The sequence below is a fragment of the Ranitomeya imitator genome, chromosome 5 (genome assembly GCF_032444005.1).
Source record: "Ranitomeya imitator isolate aRanImi1 chromosome 5, aRanImi1.pri, whole genome shotgun sequence".
Classification (NCBI taxonomy): Eukaryota; Metazoa; Chordata; class Amphibia; order Anura; family Dendrobatidae; genus Ranitomeya; species Ranitomeya imitator.
The window spans coordinates 574905801-574926995 of NC_091286.1; the positions used below are offsets into that span (position 1 = coordinate 574905801).

The window sequence follows — 21195 nt, forward strand, 5'->3', positions numbered from 1 at the left end:
TGCTCCCATCCTGCGCCACTATTGTATTATATGCCCCCGTATGCTGCTGCCATATAAAAAAAAAAATACCATACTCACCTATCGTCCGGCTCCACTGCAGGTGTGTCTTCAAGAAAATGGCGCCGGAAAGCGCGGACTGCGCAGGCGCCGATTCCGGCAGCAGGAATCGGCGCCTGCGCAGTCCGCGCTCTCCGGCGCCATTTTCTTGAAGACACACCTGCAGTGGAGCCGGAGTGTGTGTTCAAGAAAATGGCGCCGGAAAGCGCGGACTGCGCAGGCGCCAATTCCGGCAGCAGGAATCGGCGCCTGCGCAGTCCGCGCTTTCCGGCGCCATTTTCTTGAACACACACTCCGGCTCCTCTGCCTGTGACTGGACTCTGTCACAGCAGAGGAGCCGGGAGACGGAGCCGCACGCAGCGCTGGAACGGAGGACAGGTGAATATACTTACCCTCCCTCCTGGCGCGTCCACGGTCCCTGACTCTCCGGTGGAGATCGCGGTATGCGTTCAGTGCTTACGCATACCGCGATCTCCTCGGAGCGTCACTCTGTGGGGGCCAGACTGCGCCGGCGCTTGCGCCTGCGCAGTCTATAAAGGCTTCGGACAGAGTGACGCTCCCAGCGTTATATTATAGATGTATGTTTAAAAACCATAGGACCGGTGCTGGAAAATAATCTTGTTTCTTCAAATGAGACCATTTTATAAAGGTAAGATTGCTGGATACAATGGGGATTCTGAAAGGTGGTTTTCTTATAAAGTCAGAGAAAGTCAAAAACAGGTGCTGCGTTTCCTTCGCAATTCACTATCATACGAAGAAAAGGCGATACCGGAGAGTGGATATAACATGGTCAGGGACTCTGATCTAAGGATCAGACTATACTGCCATATTTACACTCAGAAATAGTTCTTCTAAACTCGAAAATACTTAAAAAATAGATAAGTGCCGTTATAGAGAATTCTGAGTTATTGGTGATGACTAAGAACCCTCATCTAGCTACTAGCTAGAGTAGCAACCAAGAGTATCTCTCTACCTAGTGGACCCAACATGTTCATGGACGCAAAAGAGTGGTGTAAGGCTTAATTGTGTCTGTGGTGGCACTGTAAGTAAACTTGCTTCTTCATAGTTCCCAATGGATTGCTTTGTGTCCAAGCAGCACAACACCCGGAAAACAGGCTAACATTGGGGTCTCCACCATAGCTTAGGTTTCTCAGTGTGAGATGTAACTATACAAGCCTGATCCCCTTGTCTAACCTCCTGCATAATTAGAAAGCGCAGATGACAGTCTTCAGATAAGATATGAGGGAAGGTGAAGCACAACAGAGTTTAGTGGTGTCACATTACAAATCCTTCTATAAGCTTTCCTTCTCTCCTACCACAGTATGCTGTGCTGTACAGCATCTACCATCCTGTAAACTGTAAGGCTACGTTCACATTTGTGTTGTTGGGCGCAGCGTCGGCGACGCAACCACCAACGCATGTACACAACACAGCGTTTTGCGATGCATGCGTTGTCATAAGATCCTACAGATCAGGAATTTTGGCGCAGGGAAAACGCTACAAGTAGCGTCCTCTGTTGTGAATTCTGCTCTTGGGCTCCCTCCGGTGGTTATGAGTGGTAGTGCTGCGGTAGTTGGATCGCAGCATTTATCAGGTGTTTCTATTTTTTGCAATTTGGGCAGGGCTATTTAGTCCTGCTTTATCCTTTAGTCAGTGCCAGTTGTCCATTGTTTTTGGAGGATTCACATCCATACCTGGTCTCTTCTGTTCTGCTGTTCATTTCAACAAAGATAAGTTCTGGCTTTGTTTTTGCTGTCCACCTGCTGTGGACCTTATAGTTCTGTGCATTTTCTTGTTTTGTTTAGTCCAGCTTTGTCTGTGAAGGATTTTTTGCAGCCAAGCTGTGTCTCTGGAGATGCAGATATACCCTCCATGTCTTTAGTCAGATGTGGTGTTTTGTATTTTCTGTGGTGGATATTTTCTAGTGTTTTAATACTGACCGCATAGTACTCTGACCTATTCTTTCTTTTTAGCTAGTATGGCCTCCTATGCTAAATCCTGATTTCATGTCTGCGTATGTTATTTCCCTCTCCTCTCACAGTCAATATTTGTGGGGGGCTGTCTATCCTTTGGGGATTTTCTCTGAGGCAAGATAGGTTTCCTGTTTCTGTCTTTAGGGGAAGTTAGTTCTTAGGCTGTGTCGAGGGGTCTAGGGAGTGTTAGGTACCCCCCACGACTACTTCTAGTTGCGCTGCTAAGTTCAGGGTTTGCGGTCAGTACAGGTACCACCTTCTCCAGAGTACGTCTCATGCTGCTCCTAGGCCACCAGATCATAACAGTCCTCTGCGCCCTGTCTTGTGCGTCTATATGACGCATGTGTCGTAAAACGCAGTACAACGCATACCGGCGCATGTCCATGCGCCCCCATGTTAAAGATAGGGGGGCATGACGCGTCGGTATGCATCGACGACGCTGCGCCCAACAACGCAAATGTGAATGTAGCCTAAGCCTGCAAGGGTAGGGCCCTCTCATTTCTGTTCCAGTCTGTCTTTGTTAGTTTCTTGACTGTAATTTATATTTTTATTTTGTATGTAACCCCTTCTTGTGAACAGCACCATGGAATCAATTACAAGATTAAAGACATTAAATATCCCAACCCAATATTAACGGTGACTTTGTAGTTAGGCTGTGTGCATGACTCAATAATTGTACATTGACTAGGTAATAATGGATTTAGGTATAAACCAACCTGAGATGCCAGAAGAGGAACTGTCCGATTCTGCGATTAGCCAGGGCCCGCTCCAGCAAGAAACGTGAGAGCGCACAATCCAGAAAGGGCTCGTACTTGAGAACTTGGACCAGCTGTAGTAAGTACTGGGATAACTCCTCATCACTGGCAACACAGAGGAAAGTGTAGGAAAGTGACTGACGACATGGATCAAACTAATTCTCTTCACAAGTATTTGATTCTAGGTCATTGGTCGCCCCTCAATGACTCATTCTATTTTGTTCATTCATTACCATTTTGGTAATCGCATTTGGTTACAAATGAGGGCTGATTGAATTGTAATACAGCAATTCGGCACTACCGGGGATAAATCCAAGATAGCTACTCACTGTATCCATTGGATAAGGAAAAATTTTATAATTATGTGGGGGTGGAAATCCCACCACTAAGACCCCCAATGATCCTGAGAACAAAGCTCTGGAACCCCCAGGGCAGGCTCTACAGCTCCGTCCTGGATGCAGAGGAGGTGCACACGTGTGACCTCGGCTCCGATCATTGTCTATGAGACTGTGATCCATTGATGATTTGGCTCTTCAAAAAGATTCATGGAAAACTTAAAAAAATGGATCTAATCTTCAATACAAAAATCTCAGAATTATGATATACACATTTTTAAGATTACTAAAAAACTAATTACGGTAAATGTTGTCTACAGAGACTTTTGCCTATTCCCAAACCTCCACTTGTGATAACATGGGATGTGCGTATGTATGTACTGACAGGGAGCCGATATCTGATGGATACAGATCTTCTGTGCAGGTATAAGGCTCTAATTACATGTATGGGTCGTGTGTAATGACCTGACCTGTCATCTATGGAAATACTCAGAATTCTACACTGTGTGATAAAAAAAGGAATTTGCATGGTCTAGAGGCAGGTAATGGTAAATCTCACAGACGGGTAGTTTTTCTGCAGGGCTATGTAGATCAGGATCTATTCTACATACAGTATATACTTCTGCGCCCGCAGATTGACCTACCTCATGGTCTTCAGACAGTTAACCGCGTATTCCCTTACATACTGGTCAGGATAGTTGAAATCAAGCAGCTCTAAAGCATCTCTGGGGGGAAGTTTGGCCCAAATCTGCAGCAACGCCTGAAGCTGTAAAGGAAAAATGACTGATTAAATAGGTCTAGAAAAATGACGCAAAAACATTGTGGCAATCCATAATGTAATACAGCTACAGGTTAGAAAACACCATCATGTTCTAGGACGACAGTGTGAATCTTATGTACCAAAGCAACCTGGTAGACCGTGTAGCAGAATGATCAGATACCATAGTGGTTATTCCCTATCCAGGGGATAAGTTACTGATCACTGGGGAGTCTGAGTGCCCCAGTAATCCCAAAAATAGGGCTCTGCAGCCCTGACCTTAATGGAGCAGAGATGTACATGATTGACCACGGCTCCATTCATTGTTGATGGGACTGCTGGAAATAGTAGAGCTCTGCCCTCTGCTTTCTCCAGCAGTCCAAAACAACAAAAGGAGTGGAGGCCGAGCACCTCAGCTCCATTCTCAAGATGGGCCCTGCAGAGCCCCATTCTCAGGATGACTTGGATCAGACTTCCCCAGCAATCAGAAAGTTATTCCCTGTCCTATGGAAAGACGATAACTTGCGATTTGGGGAAAACACGTTTAATCTAGATAGCTTTTTTTTAGCACTCTGCTTAACTTACCAGAGTGAAAAGCTAACTATCCCAATAACGCAAGTACTAGGTCCAAGATAACCATCAGGTGCAAGAGATCCAGTCTGGAAATCTCCATCCTGTACAGACCAGAAAGTGAATGGGGAAATTCTGAGGGTCCACCATCATCTGTAGAGGCTGACATGTCTACTTACTTATTTTATTCATTTTTCATTGCTTACTGTGCCGAGGTCACTAGTTTCCTCATCTCACACATTAGATTATAGTCGGACCCCTAGAGGTGTCTGCGGAGCACTTTCAGCTTCTCGTTCCCAATGTGCGTGTGTGCGAGGAGAGGCGAGTGTTAGGACTGCTAGCGATCAGCCATGACGGCTAATTTTATAGAAGGCCAACTACATTATCACCGGTTTAGTGTGTGGGAAGAAACTGGAGTACCTAAATATCTATACTCCATGCAGACATTGCCCTGGTCCTTGATCCGATGCAGTAAGACAAAAGGGCACACAATAATAATTTGGCTAGTGTTGTATTAGGGATCTTCCATTATATGAGCAACTAGGCCCGCAACTGGTATCCTCTGGTTCTCGGCTAAGCCAGTCCAACCTAGAGTTAAACTAGAGGGATCTATTAGCTCCATCAAAGTTATGGCCTAGATAGGCCCAGAACAACTACAGCCTAGATATGTCCACTTTATTCTAGAGCGCAAAATCTGATATTCCCATTACATACCACATCTATAGCTAATATATAATGCATCTTGATCAATACATGCTTTGTTGCACTAGAGAACTCCAGAAGTATGGGCTAAAAATCCTCATTTACTAGAGCTGTAGTCTATTTATGTACTTCGCCCCCTGACGAAGGTTGTTTTTGCCGAAACGCGCGTTGGGGCGTGAGGCAGGTTCGAGGAAGGTCCTTACATTGCGGTGCTCTGGGTGCCTCCATCTAACATATCTGTAGACCTTCATGATGTCCAACAGCTAATATATCCTTATTACTTTCTACAATTTCCTTAAACTCGGTTATCCCCCCATATGTGGCAAAAGTTTCTACATGTACTATGACCAGTCGTCCTTCTCCGAAGCCTTGGGAATTTTCCAGAGAAAAGTTGACTGACCTCAGTGAGCGTCTTTCACCTTCCTGTTTATCAGTTCATTGTCTGGATGTCTTATCGCAGACGGCTCGGGACGTTGTTGTGTATGAAATCGGGCCGCACTTTCCTTTCATTGCACCTGGACTTCTAGATTTAGAACCAATTTCATCCAAAACAGGGCACAACATGCCGGTTCACGTCACTATTCCAACCCAAGGATACAAAGCCGTTCTATTTTGCAGCATTAGTGCCATTTATACAAATGCATTAAGCCCCACGCGTTTTAGGAATTGTGGCAAAATAACTAGAAAGAATTCTGCTAAAGTAGTAAAGTCAACAAATCAATACAAAATTGCGGCAAACACTTTAAATGTTTAGTTTTCATCCAAAGCCTTTATTGGATATCTAAATCAAGAGTTTCCAAAACCTTATATTTGAGATCTACGAAGAATTGCAAAACAATATACCGTTCTTAAAAGCTTCTCCGCAATGAAAGATTGCAGGTCTATAGTCATCGTCTGTACAATTTATGATTGGAGGAAATGGTTTCTTACGTCTTTTGGAAAGTAAGTCTGCAAGCCGTGGTTTGGGAGGAAGCAGAGGTCTAAGTGACCTGACAGGCGCGAGGAAATTCCAAAAATACAGCTTGTAACATGTTTACATTCCACGGCCGCAAATCTGGAAGGGAAGTTAAGGCTACAGAGGAGCTCTGTGACCAAGAGAGATAATCAGCCATCAAAACGTGAAAGCCGGAGGACGCCCAGAGACCAAAGGATGTCTAAAAACAGCTCTGCACACATACGACCTCCAGTCATGGAGCACAGACAGGAAACCATCTTATTAAAGCCTATTCCAGCTGTGTTTTCTTTTAATCTGAAATGTCAATTTCATTGTTTCTTCTGACATCAAATCATATGAAGGGTTCAAAAGACAGAAAGGTAAGACCCTCGCGGATTATCAACAATAACCTTCGTTCATGATTAGTGGGGGAATATGGGAAGAATTGATGAGTAGCGGTCTGCAACAGGTTGGTGGTGAATGGACTGATATCATTGTTGGTGCAATGTCTCCGTGGTGGGATTTGTGATATAATGTGGTCTCCGAGTGAAAGGTGACGTAAAAAAAGAAAAGAAAAAAGGAAGGTAACTAGACTAGCAAACCATAATTATTATCTAGGAGATTTCCTCATATTAATTCTATACAGCAGGAAATATAAGAGACGTGATTACTCTATGGTTCACAATACAGCTGAACATGAAAAATCCAAGCTGTCAAATCCATCTCCTCTTATTCAGATGTAAAAATGGACGATCAGCCCTTACATTTTGCGGTGGATTGTAATACAATGTTCAGAATTTGCTAAAAAAAAAAAAACTACATTATTTTGTCTGTTTAGGGTTAAGATTGTTACAATATACAGTACAGACCAAAAGTTTGGACACACCTTCTCATTTAAAGATTTTTCTGTATTTTCATGACTATGAAAATTGTACATTCACACTGAAGGCATCAATACTATGAATTAACACATGTGGAATTATATACTTAACAAAAAAGTGTGAAACAACTGAAATTACGTCTTATATTCTAGGTTCTTCAAAGTAGCCACCTTTTGCTTTGATGACTGCTTTGCACACTCTTGGCATTCTCTTGATGAGCATCAAGAGGTAGTCCCCGGGAATGGTCTTCCAACAATCTTGAAGGACTTCCCAGAGATGCTTAGCACTTGTTGGCCTTTTTGCCTTCACTCTGCGGTCCAGCTCACCCCAAACCATCTCGATTGGATTCAGGTCTGGTGACTGTGGAGGCCAGGTCATCTGGCGTAGCACCCCATCACTCTCCTTCTTGGTCAAATAGCCCTTACACAGCCTGGAGGTGTGTTTGGGGCCATTGTCCTGTTGAAAAACAAATGATGGTCCAACTAAACGCAAACCAGATGGAATAGCATGCCACTGCAAGATGCTGTGGTAGCCATGCTGGTTCAGTAGGCCTTCAATTTTGAATAAATCCCCAACAATGTCACCAACAAAGCACCCCAACACCATCACACCTCCTCCTCCATGCTTCACGGTGGGAACCAGGCATGTAGAGTCCATCCGTTTACCTTTTCTGCGTCGCACAAAGACGCAGAACATTTGAGAACCAAAGATGTCAAATTTGGACTCATCAGACCAAAGTACAGATTTACACTGGTCTAATGTCCATTCCTTGTGTTCTTTAGCCCAAACAAGTCTCTTCTGCTTGTTGCCTGTCCTTAGTAGTGGTTTCCTAGCAGCTATTTTACCATGAAGGCCTGCTGCACAAAGTCTTCTCTTAACAGTTGTTGTAGAGATGTGTCTGTTGCTAGAACTCTGTGTGGCATTGACCTGGTCTCTAATCTGAGCTGCTGTTAACCTGCAATTTCTGAGGCTGGTGAATCGGATAAACTTATCCTCAGAAGCAGAGGTGACTCTTGGTCTTCCTTTCCTGGGGCGGTCCTCATGTGAGCCAGTTTCTTTGCAGCGCTTGATGGTTTTTGCAACTGCACTTGGGGACACTTTCAAAGTTTGCCCAATTTTTCGGACTGACTGACCTTCATTTCCTAAAGTGATGATGACCACTCGTGTTTCTTTACTTAGCTGCTTTTTTCTTGCCATAATACAAATTCTAACAGTCTATTCAGTTGGACTATCAGCTGTGTATCCATCAGACTTCTGCACAACACAACTGATGGTCCCAAACCTATTTATAAGGCAAGAAATCCCACTTATTAAACCTGACAGGGCACACCTGTGAGGTGAAAACCATTCCCGGTGACCAGGGCCGTATTTAGAGTTTCTGCTGCCCTAGGCACTTTTAGTGCTGCCTCCCCCATTGGTGAGTATGACATAGACTTCGCATAGACTTTGGCAAGAATCGCTGTTGTGAAAGTCACCTTTTGCAGCAGATCGGGCAGTTTTTCTGCATCTGCCACGTAACGGACCACTTACTGCAACACTGCGTTTGGTTTCATTCATTCCCTACGGGATTTGCAGTACTTGCTGTGATCTGGGAAATGCGGTACCATACCTCCCAACTTTTGAAGAAGGGAAAAAGGTCTACTACGTGCGCCATGGCAAATTTTAGGCCACGCCTCTGACCACACCCATTTCACAACTAATCACACCCATATCCAAGTCCCAACTACTCCCATTCAGCACTGCTGATCACACTGTTTCATATACAAGAATTAAAACCCCCAAAAAATATGGCCACGCAGTGCTCCATACTGTATAATGGCTACGCAGTGCTCCACATACTGTATAATGGCCCTACATGATGTTCCATACTGTATAATGGCCACACAGTGCTCCATACTGTATAATGGCCACACATGATGCTCCATACTGTACAATGGCCACACATGATGCTCAATACTGTATAAGGGCCACACACGATGCTCCATACTGTATAAGGGCCACACATGATGCTCAATACTGTATAATGGCCACACATGATGCTCAATGCTGTATAATGGCCACACATGATGCTCAATACTGTATAAGGGCCACACATGATGCTCCATACTGTATAATGGTCACACATGATGCTCCATACTGTATAATGGCCACACATGATGCTCAATACTGTATAAGGGCCACTGTTGTGAATTCTGTGGCTGAGTTCACTTCTGTGGTCACAAGTGGTATTGCAGTCTCTGGGCCTTCTCCCTCAGGTGTTTTGGTGAGCTCGTTGGCTGCCTTGCTATTTAGCTCCACCTGAGTCTGTCTTCCTTGCTCCTTGTCAATGTTCCAGTGTTGGATCTGAGCTTCTGCATCTTTCCTTGGGCCTGCTGCTCTGCTAGATAAGTGCTTCTAGTTTGTTTTCTGTTTTTTCTGTCCAGCTTGCTATTAACTTTTGCTGGAAGCTCTGAGAAGCAAAGGGGTGCACCGCCGTGCTGTTAGTTCGGCACGGTGGGTCTTTTTGCCCCTTTGCGTGGTTTTCGTTTTAGGGTTTTTTGTAGACTGCATAGTTCTCTTTGCTATCCTCGCTCTGTCTAGAATATCGGGCCTCACTTTGCTGAATCTATTTCATTCCTACGTTTGTCTTTTCATCTTGCTAACAGTCATTATATGTGGGTGGATTTCCTATGCCTGCTGGTTTGAATGAGTCTATGTCCTTGGCCATTCAGATCGGTCGTCGCTTGCGCGAGCGTAAATCTGTGCACCATCTGGCGGTATTGTCTGAGAGTAAACCTGAGCCTATGCAGTGCGACAGGACTATGACTAAAGTAGAACGGCAAGAACACAGACGTCGGAACAGACTGTGTTTCTATTGTGGTGATTCTACTCATGCTATTTCTAATTGTCCTAAACGCACTAGGCGGTTCGATAGCTCTGCCGTTATTGGTACTGTACAGTCCAAATTCCTTTTGTCCATTACCTTAATGTGCTCTTTGTCATCGTATTCTGTCATGGCGTTTGTGGATTCAGGCGCTGCCCTGAATCTGATGGATTTGGATTATGCTAAACGTTGTGGATTTTTCTTGGAGCCTTTGCGGTGTCTTATTCCGTTGAGAGGAATTGATGCTACACCTTTGGCCAAGAATAAGCCTCAGTACTGGGCCCAGTTGACCATGTGCATGGCTCCTGCACATCAGGAAGTTATTCGCTTTCTGGTACTGCATAATTTGCATGATGTGGTCGTGTTGGGGTTGCCATGGCTACAAACCCATAATCCAGTATTGGATTGGAACTCTATGTCGGTAACCAGCTGGGGTTGTCAGGGAGTACATGGTGATGTTCCATTTTTGTCTATTTCGTCATCCATTCCTTCTGACATCCCAGAGTTCTTGTCGGACTTTCAGGATGTATTTGAAGAGTCCAAGTCTGATGCCCTACCTCCGCATAGGAATTGTGATTGTGCTATCGATTTGATTCCTGGTAGTAAATTCCCTAAGGGTCGTTTATTTAATTTGTCCGTACCTGAACACACCGCTATGCGCAGTTATGTGAAGGAGTCCCTGGAGAAGGGACATATTCGCCCATCGTCGTCACCATTGGGAGCAGGGTTCTTTTTTGTAGCCAAGAAGGATGGTTCGCTAAGACCGTGTATTGATTACCGCCTTCTTAATAAGATCACTGTTAAGTTTCAGTATCCCTTGCCATTGATTTCTGACTTGTTTGCTCGGATTAAGGGGGCTAGTTGGTTTACTAAGATTGATCTTCGTGGTGCGTATAATCTGGTGAGAATCAGGCAGGGAGATGAATGGAAAACGGCATTTAATACGTCCGAGGGTCATTTTGAGTATCTGGTGATGCCGTTCGGACTTGCCAATGCTCCATCTGTTTTTCAGTCTTTTATGCATGACATTTTCCGTGAGTATCTGGATAAATTCTTGATTGTTTACTTGGATGACATTTTGATCTTCTCAGATGATTGGGAGTCTCATGTGAAGCAAGTCAGAATGGTTTTCCAGGTACTGCGTGCTAATTCCTTGTTCGTGAAGGGATCAAAGTGTCTCTTCGGTGTGCAGAAAGTTTCATTTTTGGGGTTCATCTTTTCCCCTTCTACTATCGAGATGGATCCGGTTAAGGTTCAGGCCATCCAGGATTGGACTCAGCCGACATCTCTAAAAAGTCTGCAGAAATTCCTGGGCTTTGCTAATTTTTATCGTCGCTTCATCTGTAATTTTTCTAGCATTCCCAGACCATTGACCGATTTGACCAAGAAGGGTGATGATTTGGTTAATTGGTCTTCTGCTGCCGTGGAAGCTTTTCAGGAGTTGAAGCGTCGTTTTTGCTGTGCCCCTGTGTTGTGTCAACCTGATGTTTCTCTTCCGTTCCAGGTCGAGGTTGATGCTTCTGAGATTGGTGCAGGGGCGGTTTTGTCACAGAGAGGTTCTGGTTGCTCAGTGTTCAAACCATGTGCTTTCTTTTCCAGGAAATTTTCTGCTGCTGAGCGTAATTATGATGTGGGCAACCGAGAGTTGCTGGCCATGAAGTGGGCATTCGAGGAGTGGCGTCATTGGCTTGAGGGTGCTAAGCATCGCGTGGTGGTTTTGACTGATCATAAGAACCTTACTTATCTTGAGTCTGCCAAGCGCTTGAATCCTAGACAGGCCCGTTGGTCGTTATTTTTTGCTCGTTTTGATTTTGTGATTTCATACCTTCCGGGCTCTAAAAATGTGAAGGCGGATGCTCTGTCTAGGAGTTTTGTGCCCGACTCTCCGGGGTTGTCTGAGCCGGCGAGTATCCTCAAGGAAGGAGTCATTGTGTCTGCCATCTCCCCTGATTTGCGGAGAGTGTTGCAGAAATTTCAGGCTAATAAACCTGATCGTTGTCCGGCCGAGAAACTGTTCGTCCCTGATAGGTGGACTAGTAAAGTTATCTCTCAACTTCATTGTTCGGTGCTGGCTGGTCATCCAGGAATCTTTGGTACCAGGGAGTTGGTTGCTAGATCCTTCTGGTGGCCATCTCTGTCACGGGATGTGCGTGCTTTTGTGCAGTCCTGTGGAATTTGTGCTAGGGCTAAGCCCTGCTGTTCACGTGCCAGTGGGTTGCTTTTGCCCTTGCCGGTCCCGAAGAGGCCTTGGACACATATTTCGATGGATTTCATTTCTGACCTTCCCGTTTCTCAAAAAATGTCGGTCATTTGGGTGGTCTGTGATCGCTTTTCTAAAATGGTCCATCTGGTGCCCTTGGTTAAATTGCCTTCCTCCTCTGATTTGGTGCCTTTGTTCTTCCAGCATGTGGTTCGTTTACATGGCATTCCTGAGAATATTGTTTCTGACAGAGGTTCCCAGTTTGTCTCGAGGTTCTGGCGAGCCTTTTGTGGTAGGATGGGCATTGACCTATCGTTCTCCTCGGCCTTCCATCCTCAGACTAATGGCCAGACCGAACGAACCAATCAGACCTTGGAAACATATCTGAGATGTTTTGTTTCTGCTGACCAGGATGATTGGGTGTCATTTTTGCCGTTGGCTGAGTTCGCCCTTAATAATCGGGCCAGCTCGGCTACCTTGGTCTCTCCATTTTTCTGCAATTCTGGGTTCCATCCTCGTTTCTCTTCAGGACAGGTTGAGTCTTCGGACTGTCCTGGTGTGGATTCTGTGGTGGACAGGTTGCAGCAGATCTGGACTCAGGTAGTGGACAATTTGACCTTGTCCCAGGAGAAGGCTCAGCTTTTCGCTAATCGTAGACGCCGTGTGGGACCCCGACTTCGTGTTGGGGATCTGGTTTGGTTATCTTCTCGTCATATTCCTATGAAGGTTTCCTCTCCTAAATTTAAACCTCGTTTTATTGGTCCGTATAGGATTTCTGAGATTCTCAATCCGGTGTCTTTTCGTCTGACCCTCCCAGACTCCTTTTCCATACATAATGTATTCCATAGGTCGTTGTTGAGGAGATACGTGGCACCTATGGTTCCATCTGTGGAGCCTCCTGCCCCTGTTTTGGTGGAGGGGGAATTGGAGTATATCGTGGAGAAGATTTTGGATTCTCGTGTCTCTAGACGGAAACTCCAGTATCTGGTCAAATGGAAGGGTTATGCTCAGGAAGATAATTCCTGGGTTTTTGCCTCTGATGTCCATGCCCCAGATCTTGTTCGTGCCTTTCATGTGGCTCATCCTGGTCGGCCTGGGGGTTCTGGTGAGGGTTCGGTGACCCCTCCTCAAGGGGGGGGTACTGTTGTGAATTCTGTGGCTGAGTTCACTTCTGTGGTCACAAGTGGTATTGCAGTCTCTGGGCCTTCTCCCTCAGGTGTTTTGGTGAGCTCGTTGGCTGCCTTGCTATTTAGCTCCACCTGAGTCTGTCTTCCTTGCTCCTTGTCAATGTTCCAGTGTTGGATCTGAGCTTCTGCATCTTTCCTTGGGCCTGCTGCTCTGCTAGATAAGTGCTTCTAGTTTGTTTTCTGTTTTTTCTGTCCAGCTTGCTATTAACTTTTGCTGGAAGCTCTGAGAAGCAAAGGGGTGCACCGCCGTGCTGTTAGTTCGGCACGGTGGGTCTTTTTGCCCCTTTGCGTGGTTTTCGTTTTAGGGTTTTTTGTAGACTGCATAGTTCTCTTTGCTATCCTCGCTCTGTCTAGAATATCGGGCCTCACTTTGCTGAATCTATTTCATTCCTACGTTTGTCTTTTCATCTTGCTAACAGTCATTATATGTGGGGGGCTGCCTATTCCTTTGGGGTATTTCTCTGAGGTAAGTCAGGCTTGTATTTCTATCTTCAGGCTAGTCAGCTCCTTAGGCAGTGCCGAGTTGCATAGGTAGTGATAGGCGCAATCCACTGCTGCTTATAGTTGTGTGAGGATAGATCAGGTACTGCAGTCTACAGAGATTCCACGTCTCAGAGCTCGTCCTATTGTTTTTGGTTATTGCCAGATCTCTGTATGTGCGCTGATTACTGCACGCTGTGTTGCCTGATTGCCAGCCATAACAGGCCACACATGATGCTCAATACTGTATAATGACCTCACATGATGCTCCATATTGTATAATGGCCACACATGATGCTCCATACTGTATAATGACCCCACATGATGCTCAATAGTGTATAATGCCCCCCTCCCATCTTGTATGCATAGCTCATCTCCCTCCCATCCCATATGCATGGCTCATAATTCCCCCCCCCCCCGTATGCATGGCTGATGGCTCATAATTCCCCCCCCCCCTGTATGCATGGCTGATGGCTCATAATTCCCCCCTCCCTGTATGCATGGCTGATGGCTCATAATCCCCCCTGTATGCATGGCTGTCTTGCATGGCGCGGGCGGTTTGCCATCCGCCCCCCGTCCTCACCTGTCCCACACGCCGCGCCGACATGACATCCCTACGGCTCTGTCCCGCCGCAGCGCCTTCTTCCTGAGTGAGCGGTCATGTGGTACCGCTCATTAAGGTCATGAAGATGCGCATATTCATGATCTTAATTAGCGGTACCACATGACCACTCACTCAGGACGCGCTACAGACGCTGAGACCAGGCATCGCTGGAGCAGGTGAGTATCGTCTTCAAGGAGGGTGGGTGGGACTGGGAGGCCGCGGAGGCGGGGGGCGGGGCCGTCGGTCGCGTTTTTGACCCGGGACTTAAAAAAAAGCAAAAAAAAAAAAACACCTTGCTCAGGTGCCGCCCCCCGCAATGTCGCCGCCCTAGGCACGTGCCCTCGCGTGCCTAGTGGCAAATACGGCCCTGCCGGTGACTACCTCTTGAAGCTCACCAAGAGAATGCCAGGAGTGTGCAAAGCAGTCATCAAAGCAAAAGGTGGCTACTTTGAAGAACCTAGAATATAAGACATAATTTCAGTTGTTTCACACTTTTTTGTTAAGTATATAATTCCACCCACATGTGTTAATTCATAGTTTTGATGCCTTCAGTGTGAATTTAAAGTTTTCATAGTCATGAAAATACAGAAAAATCTTTAAATGAGGTGTGTCCAAACTTTTGGTCTGTACTGTATAATAAACACAAACATACAGAATATTCTGATCAACAATATAAAAGAGGCCAAGACATGCCGTTACGGCACTAGTCTTCTGTGCGCGCCATGTATGTATGGTGCCATCATTAGGAAAGTCTTTCCACTGGGGAAGAGGATCCATAGTGTCCGTTTACGTATATAAAATAGCACAGTAGATGCTAAAATGCATAAACTGCACAGGATATGGACGATAACATAAGGAGCCGCTAGGCCTTCGCCTATCATACATTTCTTTAACTCCCAATTTGAAATGTAGTCAGAAATTAGATCATTTTTGGGTTAAGGACTAAAAGTAAAGTAATGATTTCCACACTTTTCAAGCAAGTGTTTGTACCAGACACGTATTCCAATCAACACTTTTCTCTACATTACTTAGGAACAAAGGTGATTAAACATTAAAACTGTAGTAAGGAAAAATCCCCCAGACGTTTATGACTACAGCTGGTATTCAAGGCTATTGGAGGCAAATTGTGCACGTCGTGATCCTTTCCCGAACCGACAGTCACAACCCCATAGGACAGTGTTTCCCAAACTCCAGCCCTCACAGGGGATGTTTCAGGATTTCCATAGTGCTGCACAGGCGAGAATTCATCATGCCTTGATGATACTTCCACCACCCATGCAATAACTAAGGAAATCCGGAGAACATGACCTGCTGGGGGCCGTGACGGCTGGAGTTTGGGAATTAGTGGTGCTGTTAATATTAGTGTTAATATTTTTATTATTGTTAGTGTTGCTGTTAATATTAGTGTTACTATTATTATTAGTGTTTCTGTTAATATTAGTGTTCCTATTATTCTTATTATTAGTGTTGCAGTTAATATTAGTGTTACTATTATTCTTATTATTAGTGTTGCTGTTAATATTAGTGTTACTATTATTCTTAGTGTTTCTGTTAATATTAGTGTTACTATTATTCTTAGTGTTTCTGTTAATATTAGTGTTACTATTATTCTTATTATTAGTGTTGCTGTTAATATTAGTGTTACTATTATTATTATTCTTAGTGTTGCTGTTAATATTAGTGTTACTATTATTATTCTTAGTGTGTTATTATTAGTGCGACTATTATTCTTATTATTAGCGTTGCTGTTAATATTAGTGTTACTATTATTCTTATTATTAGCATTGCTGTTAATATTAGTGTTACTATTATTCTTATTATTAGTGTTGCTGTTAATATAAGTGTTACTATTATTCTTATTATTAGCGTTGCTGTTAATATTAGTGTTACTATTATTATTTTTCTTAGTGTGTTATTATTAGTGTGACTATTATTTTTCTTAGCGTGTTATTATTAGTGCTACTATTATTCTTATTATTAGCGTTGCTGTTAATATTAGTGTTACTATTATTATTTTTCTTAGTGTGTTGTTATTATTATTCTTAGGGCTTGTTTCCGCTTGCGAGAAACACGTTCGTGTCTCGCATGTGAAAACCCAGCTGTGGCGCCGGCACTTGGGAGCGGTGCGTGCGGCTCCATGTATTGCTATGCGGCCGCACGCTCGGCTCTGGAGTGCCGGTGCCACAGCTGGGCTTTCACATGCGAGACACGGACGTGTTTCTCGCAAGTGGAAACAAGCCCTAAGTGTTATTATTAGTGTAACTATTATTATCGGTGTGGCTAGGGTCAGACGACCTTTTGTTCTGCATCTGAGAAAATGCTGATTATGCTAATCGCACTCTGATGAGAGTTTGATCCAATTTCCTCGGAGGTGAAGAGAAAAAAGGAAAAGAAAGGATTCTCCATGTTCTGTAAAATGTCAAACCGTGAACATTGGACCGCACTTAGGTGTCATCCCAGTGAGGTCCAATGGTTTCCACGGACCCATAGAGTTGATTGGGCGAGTGCCGACTGGTTCTCAGAGGCAAGCTGTGCATGCTGCGATTTTATCCTTGGACTGGCTTGGGGACGAGTGCTACCCTTCAAAATGTTGTTATTATTACTACTACTATTATTATTGTTGCTGCCACGAGATCATGTTCCCAAATAGCAAAAACCCTGCATTTTTTTCTGCACCATGATTTGTGCACACAATTTGCTGGGTTTAACAGTTGAATGAAAGTGGATGTATGCTCAGACGGGCAGACCAGAGTGGTACAATCATTCTGTGCATTACTGGCATCACATCACTGGTCTACTCAGTATTAAGCGATGACGATAATGATTATTTCAAAATTGGCACGAACAATCAAACCACCCCATGAATGAGTGTTCATGGATTTTTTTCCCCTTCAAGCCTGAAAAAAATGCATATCAAAAACACAACTGCATTTTGTAAGTACAGAAGTTTCTTCACTTAAAAAAAAAAGCTGCATCAAATCTGCACCAAAAAAAAGCTTAGCGCGTGTTCAATCCCTGCGTACTTGATACTTTTTTTTTCCCATGCACCTTTCAAGGGTAAAAAAAAAATGAGAATGAGATTTCGGAAATCTTATGCATATATACAGCTTTTCGTTTTTTTACTTGCGGATTTAAAGCAAAGTGTTGTTTCAAATTTGTAACATGTCAACTCGTTCAGCATTTTGGCAGCATTTTCACCATTTCAAATAAATCTGATTTTAAATGCAGAAAAATCGGTTGCAAATACTCAACGTGTGCACATACCCTTAAAATAAATAAAATAAAAAAATACATATATAGATAAAAAGAAGAGAACTCATTAAAACAATGCTGCAAAAATCCCATAATAAGAACAGATTGCTATTGCGTATATTGTGGTGTTTGGTGCTCGGAGTTTTTGCACTTGGGATCATGGACTTAGTGTCCTTTCTAGTCTTACTCACCTGGGCAACATCTTCTAACTTGTTCCACTTTACAGACAGTAATAATTTAGGAAGTGAACAAGGAAAATTCTCCCGGCAGTCGTACCGCAAAGTCCAAATCAGATCCTTCTCGTTCTCGCACAGCTGGCACAGGGGGTCCCTCTCCATGATTTCCTTCAACTCTATATTAAATTTCTTTCCTCCTCGCCCCTGTAATATGGACACAATGAATATTATCACAGCTTGTATCCTATTAATGAAGATTAGTTGGCTGGTCAGTAGATTAAATGTTCTGATGGACATCTTCGGATAGAAATTTAAAAAACAAACAAACAAAAAAAAAAACAAATTCGACTAATGGATTTTTCACAGTGTTTCTCTTAACACAATTCTGCATTTTGCATTAGAACATCTAGCGTCATTATTGTGGCCAAAAGTTTCGAGACCGACCCAAATTTTGGTTTTCACAATGTTTGCTGCTACAGTTTTTATTGCAGCAATTTGCATTAACTTTGGATTGTTATGACGAATGATCAGATGAATTGCCCAAAATTGCAAAGTCATTCTTTCTTGCCAAGAAAATTATTATTATTTATTATTATAGCGCCATTTATTTCATGGCGCTTTACATGTGAGGAGGGGTATACATAATAAAAACAGGTACAATAATCTTAAACGATACAAGTCGCGACTGGTACCGGAGGAGAGAGGACCCTGCCCGCGAGGGCTAAAACTAACTTACATCACAAAGACCCCATTTCTACTGAACGTCAGCACTGTCACAAAATAACCTTCTTACATCATTTCAGTGATCTTCTCGGTAACTCAGAAGAAAGTGTTAACAAGGACATGGCAGCTGATATAATTCAATCAGCATGGCAGAGTGCTAACAGCAGACTGGTTGCCTAAAAAGGGTGCTGGTGCTTGAAATCATGGTCTTCTTCTGTTAGCCATGGTTGCCTCCAAGGAAACACATCCTGTCATCACTGCATCGCATCCAAAGTGCTTTACAGTCATTGCTGCTTTTAAGATTGCCCCTAGAGCAACCATTAATTGGATCATCAAGAATGAGGAAGGTTCGACTGCTGTGAAGAAGACTTGAGGATGCTCAAGAAAATCCAAGAAGTGCCAGGACTGTCTCCTAAGGAGAATTCAACTATGGCATCAGTTCAACACCAGTGCAGAGCTTGCTCAGAAATGGCAGCAGGCAGGTGTCAGTGCATCTGCGCACACAGTCTCTTGGAGGCTAGCCTGGTGTCAAGATGGATGGTAAAAAAAGAAAAACATTAAGGACATACGGAGATGCTGCAGTAAGTACAGAGATTAGACTCCAGAAGACTGGCATATTTTCTCTAATGAAGCCCGTTTGTTATATCTGGAAGAATGATTGTCCCGAGAAGACAAGTGAGCACTACCACAAGTCCTTTGTTATGCCAACAGTAAAGCATCCCGAGACCACTCGTGAGAGCTTGCTTTTCAGCCAAAGGAGTAGGCTCACTTCCAATTTTGCCTTCTATAACTGCCACCATCAAAGAATGGCATCTAAACATCCTTCAAGAGCAACTTCACCCAATGATCTAGGAGCAATTTGGTGATGAACGATGCTTTTTCCAGCATGATGGAGACCATGTCACAAAGAAAAAGGTGAGAACTAAGTGGCTCGGTGAGCAAAGCATTTTGGGCCCATGACCAGGAAACTCTCCAGATGGCAATTCTCTTGAGACCCCATGGTCATTCCTCGAAAAAGCAGAAGGACAAACAAAAACAGAGAAATGGTGATAAACTTCAAGCACTGATTAGACAAGAATGGGCTGTCATCATTCAGGATTTGGCCCGGAGCTGATATACAGCATGGCAGGATGAATTTAAAGGGTCAGTACAGTAAATATTAAGTCTATGCATCAACTGTATATTTATAATTGTACTTCAGTAATTGCAGGTCTTTTACTCAGATATTTTTATGGTACGATGAAGCAACAAACTTTGTGAAAACCAAAACGAGCCTCAGTCTGAACACTTTTGTTCACGACTTTATATGGTTTACATTAGTCTGCTCATCAGACTTTCCGCTAGGTGGCAGTGTTATATTATCTCTGAATGACTTCTGTCTTTCCCTTTAAATGAAATAAGGAAATAAAAGAAGTAAAAACTTTCTAATTATGATTTGCTATCTTTTAGTTTCAACTGTGACCATATGAATACAGCTTTTTTAAATGAAAAGGGCACAGTTCATCTTTTATGGGAATGGATTTGTAACCTCAAAGTCACTTTTATATTTGAATTATTCCTACTAGAAATTCCTGGACCTAAGGTTTTATTCACAGAGCAGCTTGGCATAGGTTTGTTTTTTTTATTTCAAAAGTGGATCCAAAACATGAAAATATATATTAAAAAAAAAAAATAAAAGTTTAGGATCCGCTTTTGGTTTTGACTTTAAGGTATGTTAGTGTATTTTTTGTTAGATTAAGCGAAAATGCATTCAAACCAGTCCCACATGGTTATTTCAGGCTCCTAATATGAACCTTATTCATATGTACATAAACATTTTTTGCAATTCTACAATGCACTTTTTATAGCAATGCCTCATGGTTTTAGAGATCCGTTTGCTGCCTTAGGACGGGATCACACATACGCGAGATACGGCCGGAGTCTCGCTCCGGAGCGGAGTGTGCGGCTCCATGTATTGCTGTGCGGCTGCACGCTCCGCTCCAGAGTGTCGGCGCCAGAGGAGGGTTTTCACCTGCGAGACTCGGCCGTATCTCGCGTATGTGTGATCCCGGCCTTAGAATTAAAATCTTCTTTGTTTTCTCCTAGAGGATATGCAAATCGCCTCTTCAGAGAGGAAGATGACTTGAACTCGGTGCCACCTATTGAAAATACCAATCCTAAGGCCACATACACACGCTGAGTATTCGGTCAGTATTTTACCTCAGTATTTGTAAGCCAAAACCAGGAGTGGGTGATAAATACAGAAGTGGTGACGTGTTTCTATTATACTTTTCCTCTATTTGTTCCCCTCCTGGTTTTGGCTTACAAATACTGAGGTAAAATACTGACCACATACTGAATGTCTGAACTTGGCCTAAAAGTCAATCTCGACCCCTTTCACGAGCCTTGCCACATGACTTGGGGTAAAACCAGAATCTCAATTTGCAGATGTATTTCGGGGGGGTTGCCCCTTCTCAGTGCAAAGCACAAGATCTGATTTGGCTGTGTGAGAGGTATTTGACTGGGGTCTCCTACACTGGCCTGTCACTCTCCACAACAAACGACGGTACCCCGTAGACCTCAGACAGAGGCATCTCATAAAGCCAAATCAGATCTCATTCTTTGCACTGAGGAGGGGCAACATCTCGAAACACAGTGTCTGCAAATTAACATTCTGATTTGGCTTTTATCCCAAGTCATAAGACAAGGCTTGTTTAAGGGACGATATTGACTTTTAGGCTTGCTATTTCCAATAGGTGGCGTTAGA

The 21195-nt window shown here is 43.7% G+C and overlaps 1 protein-coding gene across 2 annotated transcripts in view; it reads right to left on the reverse strand.

The window, feature by feature from the left end:
• The window catches only part of PIK3CB (phosphatidylinositol-4,5-bisphosphate 3-kinase catalytic subunit beta), a 256475-nt gene that overhangs the window by 16398 nt on the left and 218882 nt on the right, over nucleotides 1-21195 (reverse strand). For both annotated transcript variants that reach the window (XR_011312507.1, XM_069727815.1), the window contains exons 14-16: nucleotides 17742-17930; nucleotides 3765-3886; nucleotides 2747-2890 (exon numbers count right to left, since the gene is read on the reverse strand). Coding sequence is in view for 1 of the 2 variants with exons in the window: in XM_069727815.1 (XP_069583916.1) it covers nucleotides 2747-2890; nucleotides 3765-3886; nucleotides 17742-17930 (455 nt within the window). In the remaining variant the exon portion in view is untranslated. The remainder of the gene's footprint in view (nucleotides 1-2746; nucleotides 2891-3764; nucleotides 3887-17741; nucleotides 17931-21195) is intronic.